We start from the raw sequence: 25,747 nt of genomic DNA on the forward strand, positions 1-25,747 counted from the left end.
TAAACAAGGCTTTATATATATATATATATATATATATATATATATATATATATATATATATATATAAAAGCTGATTCCAACTGTTTCCCATCATCAAGACTAGCATGTACTAGTAGAAGTACCGTAAAAAGCAGCGTCGCAGTAAAGCGAAATCTGGCCAACCGACCGCATAGTGTGTGCCTCGTCTCGGTTCTACAGAAATCTCACGAGCTTGCCCATAGAGTCAGGCATCGCAGTTTGGCCCACGATCAGCCGGTTTGTCAGTCACGATTACAGTGGCTTTTCTGCAGACTCAGGTCCAGTGGTAACATGGCTGTGTTCACAACTGCGACGCCGTCTCACGGTTCTGCTGTCAGTAACACATGCTGGCGCGTTCGCTGGTCTCGATGGTCCAGACCAGCTGGCTGACTCACATATAAAAAAAACACTGTTCGTCAACTAACCGCTACAGTATTTCTTGTTAGTTGATCTCCACCAATAGGCCCAACGACCTATTGGGCCCTTATCTCTGCTCCCTGATCAGGGGAGCCCAACCCTAATCCGGTTGGTGTGCCCCTGTCGCACAGCACACATAAAAGGAAGGTGGGGGTGAGGGCTCGGACTACGAGGTTTGCCGTGAGCCGCCACACCCACCTACAGTAACCCTAAACCGATCTGAAGATCGTGCTGCCAGCGACGGGATGTCCCCGCCACCACCTCTACTGTCGCGCCTATGCAGGTTCTCCGACGCCGCCTCTGCCTCACCCCTGCGGGTCACCGCCGGCGCCACTGGACTTCTCTCCACCGCGCTGGACGACTACACCGGCCCCTCTGGAGAGTACCTCGCCACCGAGCCGGAGCTGCCTCGACATCGATGTCCGCGAGGTCACGAAGCTATTGTCTACCCGGATCTACGGGTTACACAGAAAGGTACTCACACAATACTACGATCCTAACAATGGCATCAGAGACAGGTTACTAAGTGTGTAACCCTAACCCTAATCGGGTAAAAGTAAAAGAAAGAGAGACCGGCTCACGGTCTACCGGTTATCACCGCCACCGCGCGTGGGGGAAAGGAGCCGCACCGTTCGACGGCGCACGGCAAAAGAAAAGAATCCAGTTCGGATTTGAGAAGAAAAGGAAGGGCCCTCGGCACTTGAACTCTAACCCTAACTGGGTTAAAGAATGGATGAAAAGAAAGAAAAGGTTTTGGCCTTGAGGAAGGGCCCTCGGCACCGAACCCTAACCCTAGATCCCGATTCGATTCGGAAGGTTCAAAAGTACCCTAACCCTAACTCGCGACGAGGAAGGGGAAAAGAGGGATTCGGTACAAATAAGAAAAGAAATGAAATGAAAAGAAAACCGAACCCTAACCCTAGATCTCGATTCGATTCGATTCGGATGAACTCTCCGGTTCGGAAAACAGAAAGAAGAAGAGAAACGGGGGTCGGCATACGAACCCCTAACCCTAACCCTATTCCCCACATCAGTTCGGACAAGAGAAGAACAACCAAATCGAAAAGAACTAGGGGAAGGAGAAAGGGAAGGGAGAAGAAACCCACCCGAACCGACTTTTCGCCGGTGCGGGAGAAGAAGTGCCGAGCGGGGCAGTTGCTCGCCGGGCTCGGTCAAGGGGGCACCGCGGCCAGGCCGCTCGACGGCGGCGTGCTCACCCGCAGGGGAGCACGCGCGCCGGCGAGGGGGCCGGCGACGGCGCCGTGGCTCGCTACTCCACCGTCTCGCTCACGCCGTCTTGCTCTCGGTCATTCGCTCGGGAGCCGAGTTGCTGCGCTGAGGTAGAGAGAGGAGAGAGTGGCGAGCGAAGAGAGAGAAGGGCAGGGGGCGAATGGCCTCTAGGGTTCGGGACCTCGGCCGGATTAGCCATTTTGTTCGGCCGAATCAATCGGATGGCTGTCGGATGAAATCTGACGGCGATGGAAGCATGGGCCGGCTTTCAGCCCAGGCGGGCGCGAGCCGCACGTAGCTTTGGCAGCCCAGGCCCAGGTTGTGGCCTGGGAGCCACAGTGATCGCGTCAAAGGAGTTGGGCCGGGCTGTTTTGGCGGCCAGGCCGAAAGAACAGTGAAACATATGAGTCATATTTTTTTTCGGTTTTTCATTTTCCAGTAAAGGTTTCATTTCATGGAAAATGAATAAATTGGCTCAAAAGAAAAATAGAAAAAGTATCTTTTACCTGTGGGTAGAATTCAAGAAATTGAGTGAAAGTTTTTTCGCTGCTAAAGAAAAGGTATATTCTCCAGTGATTTTGAACAGACGTGATATTCAACTGGAGAAAAGGAAAGTTTTTCCAGTAAATGTTTATTTCCTGGAAATTGATTAATGGATTAAAGAAAATATAAAAGCAATTTTCCCTGTGGGTAAAATTCAAGAAAAGGAGAAGTTTTTCCACAGCTAGAGAAATTATTTATTCTCCAATTAATTTGTACCAACGTGGTATTTAATTGGAGAAAAAGAAAAGTTTTCCGCTGCTAAAGAAATTGTTGATTCTCCAGTTATTTTGAACCAATGTGGTATTTAATTGGAGAAAAAGAGATTTATCATAGATTATGATGTTGTTATTTTCTGACCAACGTTGTTAATAACAATATCGTAATTTTAATGATTTATGCATTGATTCTACTTCTGCCCAACGGTGATGTAGAATTAGTGTATAAGAACAGATGGTAATTTTAATGATTTATGCATTGATTCTACTTCTGCCCAACGGTGATGTAGAATTAGTGTATAAGAACAGATGTTAATTTTAATGATTTATGCATTAATTCTACTTCTGCCTAACGGTGATGTAAAATTAGTGTGTAAGAACAATTGTGAAAGTTAAAGATTTACGTATTAATTCTATTTCTGCCCAACGGTGATGTAGAATTAGTGTATAAGAATAATTGTATGTTTTGATTTTGACCAACGTTGAAATCAAGGCATGCAAATGATGTTATTTTATGTTAAGAAAAGTTTTAACCTATTTTTCATCTTGTCTAATGTGAACTAGGTAGTCACCTCATCGTGTTCCACTGAGTTTGTGGCACCTGTGAGGGAGACAAAAGAGAATGATGCCACTTGGGCAACTAAAGAGAGAGATTTTGAATCCCAAAAGATAGTCCTATGACTGTTGTGCATAGGAAGTGGGTCACTGCCAACAAAAAATATTTTAGCTGTGATAAAGAACATGATTGAACCTGCAATTGTGGGCTCAATCCCAAAGTGTGACACGGTCACCAAGTACCTCGATAGAATAAAGAGTCAGTTCACTGACACTTCAAAGACATATGCTACTCAGCTGATAAAGCAGCTGGTGACAGAGTGTTACTCTGGAAATGGTGGCATAAGAGAGCTCACGATGCGTTGTCGAAATTATGGCACTATCGTTCAGGCCATATTTCGAGGGGGAGAATAGAAAGACAAGTTAAGAATGATATTCTTCCTCCATTAGAGCTCTCAGATTTAGAACAATGTAGAGAATGCATAAAAGAAAAAGTATGTAAAGAAGCGCATGAATTTTATAGATTATTCACACAAACATCTGTGATCAGCTTTCCTGTAAAGAGTGTGGATGGTTATGATTCGTTCATAACATTCACAGATGATTACTCCCATTATGACTATATTTATCCAATCAAAGAAAGAAAAGATGTATTGGATAAATTTAAGATATTAAAGATTAAAGACAGTCAGGTCTGACCGTGGTGGAGTACTACGATCGGCATACCCTAAAAGAATGGTATAGTAGCCCAGTATTCTATACCGGGCAAACCTCAGCAGAATAAAGTAGCTAAAAGAATCAATCGTACCCTGATGGATATGGTCGGCAGTATAATAATTTACTCCACCTTATAGTTGAGCCTGTGGATGGAGGCATTAAAACCTCCATTCATATTCTCAATAGAGTATCAAGAAAGTCGGTGCTCAAAACACTATATGAGTTGTGGATAGAAAGAACACCCTCACTTAATCACTTGCGTGTGTGGGGGGGAGCCCTGCTGAGGTTAAAGTGTTTAACCCAAACATTGGGAAGTTATATCCTAAAATAGTAAGTTATCATTTATTTGGCTACGCAGAAAAGTCAAAAGGTTTTCATTTTCTACTGTTCAGAGAGACATACAAAGTTTGTGGAAATGAGACACGTTGTCTTCCTAGAGGACGAATTGATAAGGGGGAGCATGGTAGCTCGAGAAATTGACCTTGAAGTGAAGCGGGTGTAAGGGCCCTCTCCAATGATTCATGAGCCATTTTTCTCACTATCTGCTGTAGCTGCACCGACAGTGCTAGATACTATGGTGCCAGCACCTGTTGTTATCCCACCTGTGGCAACAATGAATGACGATGAGGAACCTGTTCTTCAGGATCCTATAAAACCTATTGCCACACATGAGGGGGAGCAACAACAGCCTCAAACAGAAGATGTGCCAAAATTGAAGGCCCCTATAAGGTCTCAAAGAGTTAGAAAATCAGCTATTCCTGCTGATTATGAAGTGTATAACACTGAGGAATTTCAAATGGAGGATGATTACACCTCATTTGAAGAAGCCATGAGAAGTGATCATTCATCAAAGTGGCTTGAGGCCATGGAAGATGAAATGAAACCTATGAATGCCAATATAGTTTGGGATTTGGAGATAATTCCTAAAGGAGCCAAAACAGTAGGCTGTAAATGGGTCTACAAGACAAAACTTGACTCTCAAAGGAATATAGAGAGATATAAAGCCCGACTTGTGGCAAAAGGCTTTATGCAAATAGAAGGGATTGATTACAATGAGACCTTTTCTTCAGTCTCATGTAAGGATTTCTTCAGAATCATAATGGCATTAGTGGCACATTACGATTGAGAATTACATTAGATGGATGTAAAGACGGCATTCCTCAACGGAGACTTGGAGGAAAATGTTTACATGGCACAACCGAAAGGTTTTGTCATGGAAGGAAAAGAACGAATGGGATGCCGCCTAAAGAAATCCATTCATGGATTAAAGCAAGCTTCAAGACAGTGGTACTTGAAGTTTGATCAAACAATAAAGAATTTTGGGTTTAAAGAGAATGTAGACGACAATTGTGTCAATACAAAGTTTAAGATTGGGAAGTTTATCTTTCTTGTCCTGTATGTAGATGATATCTTACTTGCTAGTAGTGATGTCAGTCTACTACTGGAGACAAAGAAATTTGACATGAAAGATCTTGGCGAAGCCTCATTCGTTCTAGGGATCGAGATTCTCCAAAATAGAAGAAAAATGGTATAAGGATTGTCACAAAAGGCATACATGAAAAAGATCTTAAAGAAATTCAGTATGCACAAATGTAGTCCCTCACCTGCTCCTATAGTCAAGGGCGACAGATATGGGGATTTTCAATGCCCCAGGAACCAATATGAGCTCAATCAATAAAGTAAAAGTGGTTCCATATGCTTCAGCTGTCGGAAGCTTGCAACGTGCTCAAGTATGTACGCGCCCTGACTTAGCATTTGTTACCGGGTTTTACTTGGCAGATTCCAGAGCAATTCTGGAATAGAACACTGAAATTAGTAAAGAAAGTCTTGCATTATTTGCAAGGAACGAAAGGCCTCATGATGACATATAGAAGATCTGATTCACTCCACATGGTGGGATATTCAGATTCTAATCATGCGAGAGTGAATATATATCCAGACGTGGATTTTCTATCATCTCGCAAAGGGGAGCTATTTCATGGAAAAGTTCAAAGCAAACTGTCACTACATCGTCCACAATGTATGACGGTTTGTAGCGTGTTACGAGGCAACGGGCAGGTGAACTAACTAAAGAAGTTTATACCCGGTTTGAAGGTGGTTGACGACATCTATAGACCACTAAAGTAATACTGCGATTATGATCTGGCAGTACAGGATGCTCACAACATAAGTCAAGTGGTGCTGCCAAACACATTGACATAGAGTATTATGTTGTGAAAGATAAAGTCCGGGATCAAGTCATAAGTCTTGAGCATATAAGAACAGAAAGGATGCTCGCGGATCCGCTTACAAAAGGCTTACCACCCAACATGTTCAGAGGACATGGTGTTCAGAGAACATGTAGCTAGCTTGGGTTTAAGGGAAAGCCTAAAATATTCCTGGACAAAAGAAGGCCCAAAGATAAGTATCTATTTCAGAACAGAGTAGTGAGTTGTAGCTGTTAAGTCTATCGGCAACGGACCGTGACGATGAGACATGCTCTATGAGCTAATCTGTAATGGAATGAATAAAAGCAAATGATATGAAAGTGAAAGATGGAATGAGATCAAGGGGGAGAATGTTAGTTGATCTCCACCAATAGGCCCAACGGCCTATTGGGCCCTTATTTCTGCTTCCTGATCGGGGGAGCCCAACCCTAATCCGATTGGTGGGCCCCTGTCGCACAGCACACATAAAAGGAAGGTAGGGGTGAGGGCTCGGACTACGAGGTTTGCCGTGAGCCGCCACACCCACCTACAGTAACCCTAAACCGATCTAAAGACCGTGCTGCCAGCGACGGGATGTGCCCGCCACCACCTCTACCGTCGCGCCTATGCAGGTTCTCCGACGCCGCCTCTGCCTCACCCCTGCGGGTCACCGCCGGCGCCACTGGACTTCTCTCCACCGCGCTGGACGACTACACCGGCCCCTCTGGAGAGTACCTCGCCACCGAGCCGGAGCTGCCTCGACATTGGTGTCCGCAAGGTCACGAAGCTATTGTCTACCCGGATCTACGGGTTACACAGAAAGGTACTCACACAGTACTACGATCCTAACATTTCTCACACACAAAACCATCTAGTTTCGGGGCCGGTCAACTTGTTCAGTCGTTACCACGGCTGCGTTTACTTCATCCTCGTAAGGACGTAAGCTCAGGTTAAGAGAGAGAGAGAGAGAGCAGCTTGTTAATTGGATCAGTCCTCACGGTAGATGAATCACAAACCTAAAAAAAGTCAAATGATTTTCGTAGCGACGGGCATGTTGTAAGATCTATAACAGCCTACTAGTACATGTGTACTATGGAGCGTCGGTAACTTTACAAAGGCCCTTTTCTTACGGTTCCTATTATACAACAGAGGTACAGTTTGACATACACCAATAAGCGGAAAGAACGGGAAGGGCGTTAACATTCTGATGGTAAAAGGAGTAAAGAAAGCATATGCAACAAAAAGGGGGGCAGCTCTATGAACTGAGACGGGATCAATCATTCATGGTTTAAACATGAGCAAGGGGCACCAGCGACCAAAATGTATATACGAACTGACAGCCCCTGTTACCCTATACCTCGTGTAGTCCGCAAGAAAATTCTTGTCAATACCCGAACCCTTGGGAGGGAATCTGAAATTTGGCAAGAGTGTCGATGAGCATTCATAAATGATCCTCAACAGAAACTGCATTTTCGTGAAAACGATAAGCAGATGATATAGATGGAGAAAGTAGTGTCAGATCTTCTCATTTGACTATTGCTACTGCTATCCCAGTCATTGATTTGATTTGGTTGGTAATCAGGGTCTGTAAAGCGCGTTATGGCAATAATGCACGCCCGGACGGGCACTCAATCAAGCATTTAAAGAGAGAAAGCCAGGCTGACCCAGTTTCAAGCGCATTACCAAATCACCATCCGATTTCCTATCAGCTGATGTAGGCACATATAGCACACAGTTCAGTGCACAACTGTACTATGCAGCACATTTAGATGATTTTGACATAAATAAACCCTAATAAAGCCAATGACATTCAAGGAAATGGAGTAGGCCAACGTGTCCTTTCAAAATGTGTGCCTGTTCTGCAACTACCGAATAAGGAAGTAAATTCTCCTAGATAAACAATAAAAACTCAGAATTCTCTACTCAGTATCAAGCCACAAACTCATTAGTGAAAGTTGTGCTATGCTAGCTTCCATAGCAAGTGTCATCATAAGACGAAATGATGAAAAAAATGCATAGTCATCGATTCGTAAATAGAAAAATATAATTGAAAATGGGGTTGGAATGAAATTAATACCTTCAGTAACCAAAGTCGGAGGACGTACCAGACAACTTCACAAAATACAGCAGCTATTATGGTCCCTGATAAATGTACAATTACCAGTATGATTAGAAATGTGCAGATCAATGTTTCTTTATGCAATTGCTAATATGGTCATCAGATGATTGTCTGATGAGATGAAATATTAGACAAATTATATGCCAACATTACTCCTTAGCACCCTCTTGGCTGCTACTCAGCTACACAAGTCTGATGAGTCCCAAATCACATTATAAACTATAAAAAGATTCATTAAAAAATTTAAGCAAACTGTCAAACAAAAAGCACAAGCATACTTCTTTAGATCTTGATACTGTGTTAATGCCTCCAGGAATTGGTTCCAAAAAGGCCCAGTCTCCTGAAGACTGACATTCTCTGGTCCCCCAAGGTAAGCTTGGACAATGAATTCGTAGCTTTGCTCCCTGAATGCGCACGGCTCTTAGTAAATTTCAGATATGCACTAGGGTGAATCTAGTTTTTCATAGGATTCAGTCATACAGCTAACCTTCCTTCGTATTGAGACAACCATCCCAAGTAAGATGCACCAAAATACATTGATGCAAAAGGATTGTAGAGATCATCCACAGAGATCACTGTATATGCCCTGTAGCGACAATCCCTGTGCATCCAAAGGGGAACTACGGGTAATTTTCCATATAAATTATGAACATACAATAAAAAACCAGAGCAGTGGCAACTTTGCTTCAAATACCCAGCCAAGTATTCCTAGTGCTTAGTTAATTATTTAGTTAATCCGCTGAATAATACTATTATCTGACTTTTGAACTTATTTCTTATATGAAATATTATACTTCGATCACTGCACACATACTTATGGGGGGCATGGGACTATACAGGCTAGAACTGAATTTCAACTACTTATGACAATGAAACGCTTGGCAAAAGAAAAGGGGACTGGTACTGCAAAAGTGAGTATCTAGTTTGTTGGGATGAACAATACTATTCAAAATGAGAAGCTCCTAATGAAATCCAAGTTAGCTCACCATAGATTTTTAGATGAAACTGTAACATTCAGATAAGAAGTTCCTACTGAAATCAAAATTACATCACCATATTTTTTTAGAATTTCACAAGTTCATGGCTAGTGAAAGTGTACAGTAAATACAGCATCACACTTGCCTGGAAAGCCATGCAGCAGTAGGGTAGTCTATTCCCATCAATCCAGTCCGGGTACTTACTCCATGGACAAAGCGCATACTGCAGACCTCTGCAAGTGCTGCAAGAGCTTCCTGTGCAGATTCCGATAGGAAATAGAGAATTTAATCTGTATTAATTTGCAATACAGGAGTCCAGAAAACTGACTATAAGAAATTCTAACAATATATTTACTGTTATTGGGACACAGTGCTTTAAAAATCAGTCACTGTTATTTTATCAGTCATCCCACCTAGTTTTTATACATTGGTTCGTATCACTGGATTTTTCAACTCAAATAATTTTATTCGTCAGTTTTACAGGGAGATACAAGCTAAGGTGATTGACATGTGCATATAAGGACATTTGCATAACTTTTAAACCTTATAGGATAAAAAATGAAGATATTCTGGCAAATAACAACCAAATGCAATAGTATACACTATACAATAATGTTGTATGAACTGGATACTCATGCTTGAATACTGTAAGTTTAGGCCTTCAACTTAAAATGATTCGAAGAAAAGAAAAAAGAGCTAAATTATGCTGAATGGTTTGGTTGCAAAAACACGTTCATATTTCACTACATTACAAATTTACAACAAATAAGACATGCTATAAGAGGTGATATCTTTTATAAAATTAGATATACGACACACACTATCTGCTAAAATGGCCTGCTATGGCTTTTCAATAAAAAACTTACTGGTTTTACTCCTCTTGTGCTCAAATGGCGTGATATGATTATTTCGGCAACAGCCTGAAATCATAATTCAAAATTGGAGAAGTATGTGACAAAGGGAAAACTTAAGTATTGGTGGCAAATCCAACATTGAGATAATATATATTAGTGTTCTTGTTGAATAAACAATAGGTGATGGCACTTAAATAAACATTAAAAATTGCTCCTCTGAAGACTATTTGGTCATGGCACATGAAAGAAAAGTACATAGCAAGCAAATGTTGAGGTTTTTCAATTTTCACCTTTTTCAGACTAGTAAATAAACTATTGTTAGGATGAACTGAAGACATAATGAGGTAACGGCTGTGAACTATCATAGATTCATAATAAGTGAATAAAAAACTACTAGTGAACAACTGTGCCTATGTTGTAATATGAGCTATGCAAGACCATACAATATTCTGTTACATGGCATCCACATGAAAGGTTATGTTATTGATATCAAGGTCATTAACTACTAGGTCAAGAGTATTCTGTAGTTGAGTACGGCGCTGTGGTCTCCCAACTATCCAGATTTTACAAATCCTGAAGCTGTATGGTTAGCTTTACTTCAAAAGGCGGTGCAGCACCGCCTTGCTTGGCGCCTATGCATTCTGTCAGTGATTTCGCACCTTTATAAGAAAGTGAGACAAAAATAGAAATGGAGAAAGATGACTTTTGGTCATGGAACTCATAGGTGCATGATAAATGACAAATTAGTTGTAATATTTTATATTCCTCTATTTAACAAACTCCAACTGAGCTGAAAAGAATACAACAGCTGCCTAGAATGCCTGGGCACTAGGTGGAATCTGACAGCCTGCCTAGCAACTAGCGATTTTTGAAACATTGATTGTTAGTAGCGTAATCAAAAGAAGCTGTGCAGGAGTTGGTAGTTGCAACCCTCAACTGGTATGGAAGCTCTACTCCCAAGAGTTTTTTTTCTTTTCTTTTCGGATCAAAAAAGGGGGAAATGTATGTACAAGCAGAAGGCTGTAACTCTATGCAAAAACATATGCTATTTATAGAAGAACATATGATACTCAAGATTTTAGAACATAAGTAGAGAAGCTATTGCAAATATTTATAATCCTATTTACCTTCACCTCCACGCGAGAAAGGTAAGGCCTGTGCTTTGCATCATGGGAGAATCGTACATTTCCACGTCTCTCACCAGATTTTATCCACTCTTTATATACATCCGGATGTTTCCACATTGCATCCATATCAGCCTCTGATACCTTGGAATCCCAATATATCAACTGTGCTTCTGACTCAAAAATCATGTCAAGTTATAAGCTGTTCTTTTTGAAGTGGGGTGCATCTCAGTCAAGAAAATATAGAAAATATAAATAGCAAAAAAAAAGCAAAATCTAACCGGTGCTTGACAAATTTTCTAGGTCAGGAGTAAGCACGTGGCAAATCTCTGGTTGTCTGCAAAAAAAAAAAGGGTGAGAAACAGTATTTCAACTGGGGCAAACTTCCAAAGGAAATGTATGAAAGTGCACAGATGAATTTGAGGTATAAGTTCAAACTTCAAAAAGAAAACATAGCTTTATCTGCAAAAGAACAGCATCTGGACTTTAATTTGCTGTGTAGTTTCTATTGTGTTGACCTGAATGAATATGTAATGAGATGTAGGGAGTTTTATGGCCATAAAGAAAGATTTTAGATGGCATACAGTCCATGTAGAATGGAGCCTGATGTTCTGAATATGTTAGTAGTCACCATACAGTCATCGCGAAAACAGAAGTTGCTTCTTACAAAACTGCTTAGTTCATTAGATTAATACTTTAGCATGTCAGATGAACAGAAATGATCTTGATGTCTAGTTAGATAGCAGCATTAATGCTTAAGTGCAATTGTTTTTTATGAACTCAAATATTATAATAGTTTGAACTTGGACATGAATCCTACTGCACTCTTAATTCTTAAACCCTGTCAACCATGTCAGATTTTTGCTTAGGCCCCAGCTATGTTGGATGAGCGAGGGATCTTCTCCCAGCTTGAGTTTACTAATCTCATAATAAATCAAGCTCTGTAAAACAGGTGCTAAGAGAAATAAATTTAGTTAAGGAACATTACTGAAAACCATAAGTGAGTTAGATACGTGATATAGAACTAAAGTATTAAGAAAGAAACCTCATAGACAACAAGTTCTCTTTCACATAAAGATAACGCTGGAAGATAGGGGAAGTTGATTTGTGAGCAGCCTTCTTTTTGCCACCCTTATATGCTCTAACAACAAATTCTTCAGTTCTTTGTCTGCAGCATTTTGTAATATAATTGTTTATTAACTGCTGAAATATCAGAGATGATAATATCAGTAAAACATACAGTTCCAAGTAAAAATACATACTTGTCATCACAAGAGAAGAGCCATTTTGCATAAGCAGCACCAAAGTAGACATTTACAAGAGGCCAGTACAGCAAATTAGTATTATCTTCGATGTCATAACTCTTGTAACCTAGTTCCCTTGAAAACATGGAAAATGATAAATGTCGCTTCAGAACATAGAAGACAAAGATAGTTGCTAAATTGTGCTAATAAAGGTTTTATGATTACCTTCCAAGCCATTGAGCAACTTCAGGTGCCACCTGCATTATACCAACCTTGGTTTCTTTAGTCTTACGATCATAGGTATCTACAAAGAGTCTCCTTCCACTTGCAATTTCAGCAAGTGCGCTTATCATATACTGCACGAGAAGCAAGACCATACTCAGCAAGTCCACAGTGATACCTACCGATAACAAGATTGGTGAACATATCACCACTTTGCCTCACATTATTTGTTTAGTATTATCTTCAGACTCTAGAGAACCATCACAGCGTCATGACAATAAGTTAACATGAAGCTGTACTCACTGTTGGACGTGAGACTACAGAGAAAAAAGGGAAGTGCAACTACTTGTTGAACATAGAGAAATAGAACTAATACTGCATACCGGATCTAGCTGAGATTTGAAATGTCTATGAACGGTAATTGCCGCCACTGCCTGAAAGAATCAATGGATGCACACAAGAATCAATTCAAAGCCACAGCTGCATAAACAACAGACAGAACGTAGAATATAGAAGAACCTTTACTGTCTTTTTCATAGCTTAGTGCCTTAGCAAACTTAATTCAAGTAGATTTGCAATAAATACTCCTAACTAGTGATTTAATCGGTCACCACTTTGTTAAATATAGCAAAATGCTACAATATGGCTGGCAACTCAATGTACAGTGTTGATAGTTTCTTTATGCTCGGCAAACTTGAGTGGAATTTCGGTGGCTGATACTGATAGCCTTCTTGAGGAATTTTGAGTGCCATTACACAATTGCAATTATTGGTTTTGGTCAAATGAACCAAGTAACAAACAGATACAGACTTGAAATGTTGAAAAGGCGGAATAACATGTTGGAAAGTGGTCATTTATTTAGCAGGTTTCAGTGTGATTCCATTATTCTAGAGTTATTACTATCAATATCATGGAATTCACAGACTACTCACCATCATTTCAGTTTGTGTAAGATATGCCTCACCATCAGGGTCCCGTGATAGATGAACTTTCTGTCCTTGCTCTTCCCCAGCATCATTCCACTCTTTACTTACAATAGGATCCTGCCACATTAATTTCATATCCTCTGGATCCAAGCAATCGTCCCAGTATTTGAAGCTTATAGCCATTTTGTACTTATCAGTAGTTCTTTGTTTTCTTCGCTGTTGGGAAGAAAAACAGAAGAGACAATGAAATTTAGATGAGATATGGTCTTACTTCATTTAGGAAAAGTGAAACAACAAAACCCCATGCCCCAATCTGCATTATGTTCTGGACTTACATATAAGGTGAAAAAGAGTTTTACATGGGTGGCAAGTTGTACATAAAAAGAATATCGAATCATTTCATCAACAGATATCCAGAGCAATCACGTTTCTCCAGGAAAAAAAAACATGCATTCACTTGCAGATGAAAACACTCGTTGGCATCATCCAACAAACATATAAACATAGCATAAACCAAGCAATTAACAGTTAGGAAACACAGAGATAATGGAGAAGCACAAATGATACCGAAATTTCAACTCATCCTTATGGAATAAAAACATGCAGAATTAGCAAGGCACGCCAAAACCGGAACAATTAGAGGGAGCAGGGCTACACGCTAAATTTGGGCTACCTTTGCAACAAGGTTCTAAGTCTCCCGCTATAGCTGCCGCTATCTCCAAATATAGTTGTTTGCAGAGGACAAGGCTACTTGCTTTTATGTACAATTTAGCCGCTATAGCCCAATTTAGCCTGCTATTAGCTGTTTGAAAAGGGTAACCGCTAAATGTCTTAGCCTGCTATTTAGAACATGGTTTGCAAACACAAAGCTAGCTATGGTATACTGGTCGGCCTCCTAAATTTGAATTGGTGATGTAATTGGCCAAAACAAAAGGAGTGGACATGCACATGACACCTAATAATCAATGACTCAGACCGCAAGAGAACATTCAGCACCAAGCCTTCGCCACAAAGACGCAGACCCCAATCCAGCACCGACGCACGCACAACGCAACAGTATACCAAAAAAAAAAACCACTGAAACTATGAGAACCGCACGAAGTGCGAATGGAGCGGACACCCAACGACAGCATCACGCGGCCGTACCCGCCGCGCTTCAGCGTCACGCACACGCCGAACAGTGAGACCACCAGAACATCAGTGGCATGCCCTCCGCTGCTCCGCATTGGCACTGGCACCACCAAACAAAAGGAACGCGCAGGCAGCAAGCATCCCCTGCAACAGCGCGCCTCGCGACCTAATGTAACCGAAACAAAATCTATACACGAACTCCCCCGAAGAAAATGGTAGAGGATTCGAACATGCACCTCGCTCCCTCTCTAGCTAGATCGACTTTGAAGCGAACGGTAAATAAGATCGAGGCGTCGAGGGGATGTCGCGAATCGAGCTCACCGGTGCGCAGGCGCGGGGGGCGGGAGGCGATTGGGGAGCCCCCGCCTCGGGTGTCTTCAGGAGCTCGAATTCGACGGGGATTCGGGAGGCGCGACGGTTTGGTGGGACGGGGAATCGCCGGCTGAATCGGGGGAGGGAGGGAGGGAGAGAGGCGCGTGAATGAATTGGAAGAAGAGGGGGAGGGGATGTGTGGCGAGCGGGACGTTTAAATGTGGGGGCGGGGTGCGGGGACACGTGGCGGGCAGCAGCGATTCAGCGCACCGCTGGTGGGTGTGTCTTTCTGCTCGGCTTCGCGAATGGGGCGCAACCGCTTTCCTTCGGAGGGAAGCGAAGGCGTTGGGCCATCTGATCGCTCCAGTGAACAGTGATGATCACTTGGACAGCACGACCTATCACGTCCAAGCGACGTTGGATCCTCCACAGCTGAAACATTTGCCCTTGTTTAGTTCCACCCCAAATCCAAAAAGTTGCTACAGTACCTGTCACATCGAATGTTTGCGGCCCATGCATGGAGCATTAAATGTAGACGAAAAGAAAAACTAATTGCACAGTTTGGTGGGAAATTGCGAGACGAACGTTTTAAGCCTAATTAGTCAATGTTTGAACACTATTTGCCAAATAAAAACGAAGGTGCTACAGTAGCCCCAAAATCCAAATTTCACGAACTAAACGAGGGCAAAGCCTGGCCCAGCCTGCGGTGCTGGTGCTGCATTGGCGCATGTGCAGCCTGGCTTGCCTTCGTAGTTTGGCAACATATACGTTGTTCGTTGGAGGCTGCAAATGATAGATCTCGGCCTGCTGCGATTTCTATGGGGATGTGTAATATGCCATGATCACTTGATCAGTTCCCTAATCTGCATTCGGGAGTTGTGGTTTCGAAATATTGTGAAACGATGCCTGCTCGCAGTGACGGAGCGAGGGGTGTGTGTGTGTGGGGTGGGGGGCTCTAGCCCTCTACCGATTCTGGGTACGTGGAGCTCCCTAAGTCTTCTCTTAAAATTTTATGCATATATGTATTAGGTAGGATGGGCTAAGGTTAAAAGAAGATAAAAAAGCCTCTATTCTTTTATTTAACCCCTCTTAAAAAATTTTCTGACTTCGTCACTGCCTGCTCGGCATGCCTTTAATTTCTTCAGCGCTGCAGCAGCAACGAGAACCCACCGGTGTTTCATCTCTCATGGTGACGGTAGCCATAGCTGTTGCGGCTGCAATTCACTGCAACGAACAAGCTAGCCCGATATAGCACTAAGTTGTGAAGTAGGAATACGATCTCTGTTACGCTTCCTGAGTATATGTTCTATTTCTCCTCCATCTACATTAGAGTTGTCCAACCTATTTACCAGACTATGCGTCGCGCCCATGCACGGAGTTTCCTTTGCGACTTTTAGGACAAGATTAGTTTAAGGCCTTGGTGTACGTTATGGCAAACCAATATTTGGTTTTCCCAAGTATTTGACTCTCATTTGATTTGAATACCATATTTGGCTTATAGCACCAAAACATTTGGTAATGCTTAGCAACTAGAGGCCAACTTTTGTCACAGAAGAGGGCCAGCAAAATCGGAGATCCCATTTTAGTTTGCCCGGTGATCAAGCTGAGGTGGCGACATGTAAGTAAGTGGTCGAAACAATTTCATGCCTTTTGGAGTTAGCAAGCTTCAAAGGACCATATAATCCTAAATCATAGTGTATTACAATCCGATTAGTGTTCCTTGCAATTAAATCTGCACTTTAAGCCCTGTTCGTTTCGCTGAAATTTGGCTTATGATGATTTATTGTGAGAGGAAAACACTGTTCATTCGCTAAAAATACTGTTGATGTAGTTCAAGCGAACATGGCCTTAAACACAAGTACACGTCCATTTTATATTTTAGTTTTTCAAAAAGTTAATGACATAGTCTACCCTATACCCTATAATACACCAGTTAGAATAAATCTACAGCCACACAACAAATACATACTCCATAGTCATGACCTATGCTACGTACACACCCATAAATACACCTAGAAAATATAACACCATCAAAACAGATGCACCAGATTATCTCTTAGCCATTCTCTCTCGTTACTCATCCAAATCCGACGACTCATGTTTAGTGTCTCCCCTCCATCGTGCTCCCGCGGACCTCCGCCCGCGCCCAGCGCCCACGTCCGCTTACCGTAGGGCACGGTTCGATTTCTCAACAGCTCAACCTCTCTTTTTTGTGCAAAGAAAAAAAACCCCGAGGTGGCGGCAGGCACAGGGCCATCTCCGTCTTCCCTGGCGGCGTCCCGGCAAGCGCCCCTCCAAGGTCACGCGTAGACTCCGTCTTCCCCGACGGGCGAGCTGCGCCCCCACGACGTCCCTGGCGGGCGCCCCTCCAAGGATCCGCACGGCCTCTCCGCCACCAGGTACGCCCGCCCCTTGGTCGTCCCTTCCAGCTGTGCCAAACCGAGCACCCAAACCCTAACTTACTATTTGTGCTCGGATCTGATCTGACTACCGCAGCAACCGCCGCCGCCGCCGGAGGCCGGGCCGTGGGTGCTGAAATGAAGGAGGTGGTGCTTCACGTGTATGACGTGACCAACAGCGACTTCGAGAAGACGAACAACACCATCATCCAGATCAACCGCATCTTCAAGGACCGCATCGGCCTCGGCGGCATCTTCCACAGCGCCGTGCAGGTAGTGGGTCTAGCTCCCCTCTCCCCGTTCCCTCGCCACCTGCTCAGATCCCAGGGAGCAACAGCTTCTCCAGATCCCTAAATCTCACGCCATTTCTTGAACCCCTCAACGCAGGTCTATGGCGAGGACGAGTGGTCGTTCGGGTTCTGCGAGACCGGCAGCGGCGTGTTCAGTTGCCCCGTGGGGAAGAACCCCATGTACACCTACTGGGAGAGCATCGTCCTCAGGGAGACCGAGTGCGGCATCGCCGCCGTGAACCAGATCCTGCGGGAGCTCAGCCGCGAGTGGCCGGGCCACTCGTACGACCTACTCTCCAGGAATTGTAACCATTTCTGTGACGTGCTCTACGAGAGGCTCGGCGTCCCCAAACTCCCAGGTAAGGACCACGGAGGGGCATTCCATTGTTTTCTTCTTCTGAATGGCGACAACTTGTGCAAGGTGTATCTCACAGTGTCATTATGTACAATTCTCGAGTTCAAAAAAACACACTGTGTCCTCGAATTGGAAGGAAGATTGCAGGCTCTGATTTAGATGGCGATTTACATTCTTGCTAGGAAAAGAATGAGCAAACTTAATGAGCAAATATGTGAACTGAACATTGCAAATAAAGCATGTGTTTGCTACCACTGAAGTATTGAGCAAATGTATGAAACTGAGTGCTGCTAGCTCTAAGACTCAACTTTGGAGCATAAGACCAAGTACAACACAGACGTTTAGCAGGCTCTTAGAGGCAGTTTCATTGTTTTCTTTGCCACTGTGGACCTAAGCACAAGCTCATGTGTGGACGACTGGGCGTTGCCACTTGACGAGGTTTTTTATGCCTGCCTTGAAACTTACGTGCGAGACGGATGTCTCCCAAGAACAGTAATTAGCTTAATTATTTCATTACCTTAGCAAAATCGTTTAGTTTCCATTTGAGACAAATGCTCTTTTATGTTTGCTTCATGATTCATGTCCTAATGCGCCTACTTGTGTGACAATTTGAAGAGGCTGAAGATTCCTGTAGGCCAAGTCGTTGCTAATCATTTTTTATCATAATGTTTAATCATTGAATTTTTGTCTATGTTGCTAGCACTAGCAGCTTAGCATGATTGTGTTACGTAGGTTTGAAATGCCATGAACTTACTCTTTTATTATTCTGTCTAACCTTGCAGGTTGGGTTAATCGCTTTGCCAACGCCGGTGATACTGCTGTGGTTGTTGCTGAGAGCACAGCAGTTAAGGTAATTTCAGAATCTGTTGCTGTGATACAATGTGCTATCTCCAATTTACTTAATCCTAGCATGAACTTATGATTGCTTCCAGCTGGACTTGATTTTTTTATTGTTAATGTACTCACGATCGGTTCCAATTTAAGCCTATCATAAAACATCTCTTTCACATAACTATATATTTAGTATCAGCTAAGTTAGTGGTTTTCTGCTGGTGTCCTGAGATAGTTGGTGAATGGTGAATTGGAACAACAGTGCGGTGACATATGGTTATAGGAAAGTTAATGCCTGAATTTAATTTAGCTACTTCTAACTTGCTACAGGAATTTTTCTTTTTTCAAACAAGAGCAGCCTTTTATTTACTAATGGTGCTAATTTCATTACAGATCTCATGAAAGCTACTCATGAGGACCACACGGAATTTCTGCTTTACTTGGTCTGGATCCATGACGAGGTGGGTAACCTTTTTTTATACTGCAAAAATATAGGTAGGCATGCAAGATAGTTTGCTCCTCGTGTGAGTCATCTGCATGCTAATTACAGTTCATGCTAGCCTAGAGTTCGTGTTTGAAGGCGTCCCTCTAAAATAGTGGGAAGGTTCCTGTTGGATTGCTGATTGCTGATGGAATTATTATGGTATCCATATCAATTTTATTTTTGATGTACTGAAAATTGCACTATTTGCAGAAATTCCGTGTTGGCAGAAATTGCACTATTCTCGAGTTCAAAAAATAGTGGGAAGGTTCCTGTTGGCTTGCTCTTCTGAATGTACTATGAATTTTGGTTGACAGTTCAAAGTTCTGTATTTGCAGTTTTTTGTAGCCGTAAATACAGCCACGTTGAAGATAACCGCAGTGACGGAGATGCCAATTAGGGTGATCATCGGAATGATGCAGCCTACTTAATTGAGGTATTCCTTTATCTCCATGGTTCCCAAGTAGCTGCAGCATGAACCATGGACACTAACTCTCCTTATAGAATACATAACCTGATATTCTTGTGTTTCCTTATTCTTACATAACCTGAGTGAAGTTTTATTCTTTAATCTTATACTTTTGGCTTTTGACATTATTATTTTCTTCTTTAAAAAAATCATGAGTTGACCTTTGGTGGTGTAGGTCTGGCAGCTCCATGAGTTGACCTTCAACAAGACGGTGTCGACATTGACCAGCTCAAGGTACACCTATTGCATCGGTGATGAAGAAATTGCCTACGTTTGGACAGAATGGTTCCGGAACAAAATACCATTGTAATGAAATAATAAGTTATTTGAACATATTTATACCTGGTAAACTGATGGGGTTCTTGACGAAAAAAGAAGAAACGAAAAAAACTTATGTTGTGCACTTATGTTGGTTCTTTGGTTTCAAATTCAGGACGGGAACGATTTTAGGAGTTTTCTTTGTCTCCAGGCACTTGCAGTAACATGGATAAAATGATCGATTCATGGAAGGAGTTTAGGAAAGTTATGATTCGAAAATTTGTTACTTCAATCCATCAGTCAATTCAAACATTTGAGGATGGTTATGAAATTTTATATATGACCATGTATATAATTTGGAAAACTGTATATAATCCGAAAAACTATAGAAAACTGTCGTTGTTTGGTTGTTTTTATGTGCACCCTGAAATAAAGCCGTGGCGTTAGCACGGGCACTAACGCCACGGGCACTATACTAGTCGGTCTACAAAAATTAACGACATAGGGAGCCAATGCATCATGCTCATACCTTTGGCTAGACTCCGGCTCGGTTTGCATAAACACTATGTTTCCAATCCAAACATCTCATACTAGATCAAAATCTAGCATTGCCTAAGACTAGTCATGGCCATATCTTGACTAGGCATATGGGAACATGAACCAAATAGGCCCTTTAATAATTTGGCCACATGAACCACTAATGGTGCCTTATGATACGTTGTGTCCATCAAACCGTGAGACCCCGCTAAATGGGCTAAAATTGGGCCAGTCTAACGAGCTGGGACGAATGGTCAAATACTGTAGCTCCGGTTGCTGGTGCTGTAGCAGCGGGGCATTATATCTATGGGACTTTAGTCCCGTACCGGACTTAAAAGCCTGAGCCTGGGAGGGAATTAACTCCGGATTAATTCTTTTGCGTGAAGCGAGGACGAAAGCACAAGCGACTTAATTAGTAGGTGTAGTCCATTCAACGTGTAGAGTGGATCTTAGCCGTCTTCCTGGGCTGGGGCATTACAAATGGTATTTAGAGCGCATGGCTCTGCAAGAGCATGGCACTTGGCCCGGGGAGTTAGGAATATGATCGTGGGCCAAGAGAGTCGATCCTGAGCATTTGTCTCGATTAGGGTAAGCCAGTCTAGTATTCCACGAGGACGTCGAATCCTAAGGGGGTGATTGTAACATCCCCGCCTAAATAGGCCGAATTCTGGTTGGAGCGAGGCACTATAACTGCGCGCGTGGGTTGTGGTCCGAGCTGTAGCTATGGGCACTGTAGCGCTGAGGTGGGTCGGGCCAATACCGGTACTGTAGCATCACGAAACACTGTGCCACTAGACTTTAGTCCCAGACTGTGAATCCTAGGACGGACAGACCAACTTAAATAGCTAGGCCAAGGACGTGTAGTAACCTTCGGTTAACCGTTTTGCGCGAAGCGAGGACGAAAGCGCAAGCAGGTTGCTACGTAGGTGGGGCCCACCCCTCGACAGAGTGGGCCTGTGCTGTGTGCGGGGCCTGGGGTGTTATGAGCCCCTGCTAAATGGGCCAAAGTTGGGCCGGTCTGATGGGCTGGGCCGAATGGCCGAATACTGTAGCTCCGGTTGCAGGTTAATGTAGCAGCGAAACACTGTAGCTACGGGACTTTAGTCCCATACCAGAACCTGAGGGGAAACTGAACCAGCTTAAAAGCCTAGACCTAGGAGGCTGTTAACTCCAGTTCGAACTTTTTGCGCGAAGCGAGGACAAAAGCGCAAGAGAGTTAATTAGCAGGTGTGGTCCATTCAACGTGTAGAGTGGATCTTAGCCGTTTTCTCGGGCTGGGGCGTTACAAATGGTATTTAGAGCCAACTCTCGCGGTTTCACGGACGTATGGCTCGGGAGCTCGGACAGGTTACGTATGGCTCTGTAAAAGCATGGCACTTGGGCCGGGGAGCTGGGAATATGGACGTGGACCAAGTGAGTCGATCTTGGATATTTGTCCCATTTGGGTAGGTTGGTTCGGCCCTCGATGAGGACGTCGAGTCCTCAAGGGTGGATGTATGTGAGACCCCGCTAAATGGCCCAAAGTTGGGCCGGTCTGATGGGCTGGGTCGAATGGCCGAATACTGTAGCTCCGACTGCCGGTTATTGTAGTAGCGGAACACTGTAGCTATAGGGCTTTAATCCCATATCGGAACCTGAGGGGAAACTGAACTAGCTTAAAAGCCTGGACGAATTTTTTGCCCGAAGCGAGGACGAAAGCGCAAGAGAGTTAATTAGTAGGTGTGGTCCATTCAACGTGTAGAGTGGATCTTAGCCGTCTTCCCGGGCTGGGACGTTACAAAAACCGTTGAGTGCGATGTGTTAGATGAGACAACAACGTAAAAAGCGATCGAGACCTTGCAACATCTTTTGCTTTTTTTTTTGGTTATATAAATATAATATGTTGCTACATCTTTTTTCACGACCATGCCACTAATAGGCACGTATTTCATTAAAAGTAATTAGAGGTACATTACAAGTTACCTACTCATTGGTAAGCGCCAAGCTTACCAGAGAGAAGGAGAACCAAAAACATAAGAAAGAAGAAGAAGAACTGAAACAAGAATTGAGGCTGGAAAAAAAACTAAGCCTAAAGGTGACCTCCCCAACTAGACCACAACGCGCACACCTGCGCACAAAGCAACAGAACATGTTCTATGACGATGGAAGAGGCAAACTTGTGACAACTGCTGTGTTAACTCCTTAACGTGCCTACGTCAGGAGTCCATCAACCTTCGAGACGAAGTCATGAGAATGTGTCGTCTGGGAAAAGGACCTTGAAATGTTGCTGCATTTGTCTAGCCCTTGGCGCTTGTTGTTGGGCAAACTCAAAATCAGAAACATTGGGTAGTAGAGTAAGCAGTGAGAGAAGCTACTCTGCCCCCATCAATTCAAACCGACGATGACTGAAACCTGACGAGCATTTCTTTGGTCGGTGGCTCGGTGCAGGTTCAGAAATTGTCATTCCTGACGGGGGTGCTGCCCACGTTCGACGACGTCAGTGCGGCCCGTTTTACACTTGCCCCGGACGGAGGTTTCTAGGCCCTTTTCGGCCCATTCCCGGGGAGCCGCACGGCTCTGATTGGGCTCTGCTGGCGAAAAATAGCTTGCTGCCATCTTCGATGAAGACAATCCATCCAGTTGCTAATAAACTACTAAGTATGCTCCTAAAAAAAGAAGGGCTTGTCCTGATGGCAGATGGCTCATAGTCTCGATCGACAGATGGAGCAGCACTTTTCTCGTAGCGAACGAGTGGGAATCGAATCTGCCTTTCCTTGTGCTGAAGAACAATGGCGACTCATGGTGCTAATGCTTTTATTTTTTAGCTATATATATGTTCTGATTTCTAGCATGGATGGAAAAGGAAATGCTATGCGTGGGCAACCAACCACAAATTCGTTCTACACTAAAGTTGTCTGTCTGCTTTCGTGTTGAAGGTGACCTTCGGTTGCACGTTATGCTTCCAAAGTGCTAAATTCACATAATTCCAACTTAGCTCTTACATCGCAACTATCAAAGAAATCGAGGGTGAATAACCAATATCCCTTTTCCCCCTGGAGAATACTGCTTTAGTACCCTGACCACACTATATTACTCCACCAGTCTACAATTCTTGACGTTTTAGATTATCTATAAAAAATGTAACTTTGGCTATTTCTGTTACAGTGTATAAAAAAACAAAGAATATACAATTTTGTTAAAGCAAATTTTGAGAGCTGCGCTACCTCAAGTTGAGGTATTAATAGTCAAAGTTACAATTAAACATATTGGCCCGTTTGGTTTATCCCATATTCGGCTTATTTTTTTCAGCCGGAACAGTATTTTTCTCTCAGCCAAAATTCTGCCAGCCGAACGGGGCCATTGCTTCAGTGTCTTCAAAGTAAATATCTTAAAAGTTATTAATAGCAGTTAAAATTCTAAAAGCTTGACTTTAACTTTGTGTGAATGAAACAACAAAAAATGTGGAACTAGATAGAGTATTACATACTACCTCAAGTCAAACATATGACTTTGTGGCAAAATAAACACCTTGTTCGCTTGAGCTACTTTTCAGCCATGGAACATTGTTTTTCTCTCACAACATTTCAGCATATTTTTGGTCTCGTATGGCATAGCTCCGAGTCTTTCATCTAAAGTTGGCAAATGATTATACTGATTCGTTTTGTTCATATATACTTCCTCTATCCTAAAAGGAATATAAATCTCATTTCCTGATGACTCAAACAATTCTAGGTCTACATAGCATCAACATTTATATTTTCAAATAGGTTTATTATGAAAATATATCCCATAATTAATTTAGTGGTACTCTAACTCATCACATATCGTAAATTTTAGTATTTTTTTACATTTGCTGTGATAGACTTCTCGGGAAGCGAGAATTCTGTTCTTTTGTATGGAGGGAGTACATTGTCTTAGATATAAATATAAAATCTTTAAAAACTTTAGTTTAATGGAAATGCTCTAACCTGAGCGTCTGACATTCGGACGCTGCACCCACTCTCTGCGTCACCCGCATCGCCCCACCCGCACTATGCACCACCGCTGCCCGTGCTGTCGGCGAGCTCACCAGTGATCTCCACGCGCCACCCACTCACCCTCTGCGCGCACTACTACTCGTGCTGCCCCACACCCGCCCTCTATGCGCCGCCGCCCAGCTTCAGGTTGTCGTCGAGCTCCGCGTCGCCGGCGAACACACAGGTGAGCTCCATGCGTCGATGAGCCTCCATTTGTAAAGCAGCAAGGAAATGTTTGCACTGAAAGAGCATGTTGCAGATATATGTTTCAAGTGTTCAAGGTGTTTCAGAGGTATGTTGTAAGTGTTTTATATCAATATTGCAAAAGTAGATCGGTGTGTTGCAAAAGTAGATCGGGATGTTGCACATGTTGCAAGGATAAAATATGCATGTTGCAAGTCTATGTTTTAGGCGTTTCAGATTGTAAGAAAAATGGACCCTTGGCCCATTTACTTTGGATTTTGGTGTTTGATGACCAACACAACCAAATTGGACTGATGAATTTGCAAGTGCTTGTTTTATAGTTCAATAGGGTGCAAGACGTAACTTGGACGAAGGTGACATGATGATCCGATGATCAATACCTCAAGCAAGACCTTAGGAGCACAAGAGAAGACCTAAGAGATCAAGCAAAGTCCAAGCATGAAGATTGGAACCAAGTCGTACGCAAGATCTCAAAGAAACGAGCTCGCAGAGGCGACCGGACGCTGGACCGGACGCTGGTGGCTCAGCAGTCGGGATGACCGGATGCTGGACCGGTGGCTCGGCAGTCGGGACAACCGGACGCTGGACCAGTGGCTCTGCAGTCGGGACGACCAAACGCTGGATCGGTGGCTCTGTAGTCAGGACGACCGGACGTGGGCGGCGAAACCGACCGGACATAGGAAAGCAGCGTCCGATCGAGTACAGAGAGGTTCCAGAGCGGCAAATCTACGACCGGACGTGTCCGGTGGTAGGCGACCGGACGCTGGCCAGCGTCTGATCAGTATATTGCCGGCTCAACGGTCAGGACGACCGGACGCGTCCGGTCAGGACGATTCAGCATCCGGTCAGTAGCAGTTTCGTAGGAGTTCGACCCCAACGGCTACTTTCTCAGTGGGGCTTATAAATATAACCCCCAACCGGCCATTTGAGAAGAGTGGAGCTGAAGAAACATACCAAGGGTGTTGATACACCATTCTAGTGATCTCCACTTGCATAGTGCCTAGTGATTCATCAGGTGATTAGCGTAGGTGCTTTGCGAAGTGCTTAGGTTGATTAGACCACCGCTTATACGCTTGCTCTAGGTTTGGGCCTAGTGTTTAGTGAGGTTTGCATACCTCTTACCACTCGGTGCTTGTGA

At 43.3% G+C, this 25,747-nt stretch overlaps 2 protein-coding genes and 1 long non-coding RNA gene across 6 annotated transcripts; 2 read left to right on the plus strand and 1 right to left on the minus strand.

Annotated features, from left to right (window-relative positions):
• Positions 1-6,853: 6,853 nt before the first annotated feature.
• On the minus strand, positions 6,854-14,929 carry LOC136475865 (uncharacterized). 4 transcript variants are annotated; one of them, XM_066473506.1, is made up of 14 exons: positions 13,683-14,691; positions 13,354-13,563; positions 12,805-12,855; positions 12,425-12,555; positions 12,218-12,334; positions 12,001-12,123; positions 11,237-11,292; positions 10,959-11,125; positions 9,844-9,897; positions 9,123-9,232; positions 8,488-8,601; positions 8,279-8,404; positions 7,959-8,023; positions 6,856-7,292 (listed from the first exon to the last, which is right to left on the minus strand). In XM_066473506.1, the coding sequence occupies exons 1-13, from the start codon at positions 13,743-13,745 to the stop codon at positions 7,996-7,998; spliced, it is 1,350 nt and encodes a 449-aa protein (XP_066329603.1). In that variant the 5' UTR covers positions 13,746-14,691; the 3' UTR covers positions 6,856-7,292; positions 7,959-7,995. The 4 variants fall into 4 exon arrangements, with proteins under 4 accessions (XP_066329605.1, XP_066329603.1, XP_066329602.1 ...); XM_066473505.1 differs by having other exon boundaries at positions 6,857-7,292; positions 10,959-11,128; positions 13,683-14,688; XM_066473507.1 differs by lacking the exon at positions 13,683-14,691 and adding an exon at positions 14,800-14,929 and having other exon boundaries at positions 6,859-7,292; positions 10,959-11,128.
• Positions 14,930-16,991: 2,062 nt separating this feature from the next.
• On the plus strand, positions 16,992-18,888 carry LOC136471248 (uncharacterized). Its single transcript, XM_066468980.1, has 4 exons — positions 16,992-17,189; positions 17,287-17,462; positions 17,577-17,838; positions 18,617-18,888. The coding sequence occupies exons 2-4, from the start codon at positions 17,328-17,330 to the stop codon at positions 18,754-18,756; spliced, it is 537 nt and encodes a 178-aa protein (XP_066325077.1). The 5' UTR covers positions 16,992-17,189; positions 17,287-17,327; the 3' UTR covers positions 18,757-18,888.
• Positions 18,889-19,174: 286 nt separating this feature from the next.
• On the plus strand, positions 19,175-20,324 carry LOC136471249 (uncharacterized). The gene is made up of 3 exons (XR_010761972.1): positions 19,175-19,582; positions 19,791-19,849; positions 20,049-20,324. It is a non-coding gene; the product is annotated as an uncharacterized lncRNA (long non-coding RNA).
• The last annotated feature ends 5,423 nt before the right edge of the window (positions 20,325-25,747 follow it).

Source organism: Miscanthus floridulus, chromosome 8 (genome assembly GCF_019320115.1).
Source record: "Miscanthus floridulus cultivar M001 chromosome 8, ASM1932011v1, whole genome shotgun sequence".
NCBI lineage: Eukaryota > Viridiplantae > Streptophyta > Magnoliopsida > Poales > Poaceae > Miscanthus > Miscanthus floridulus.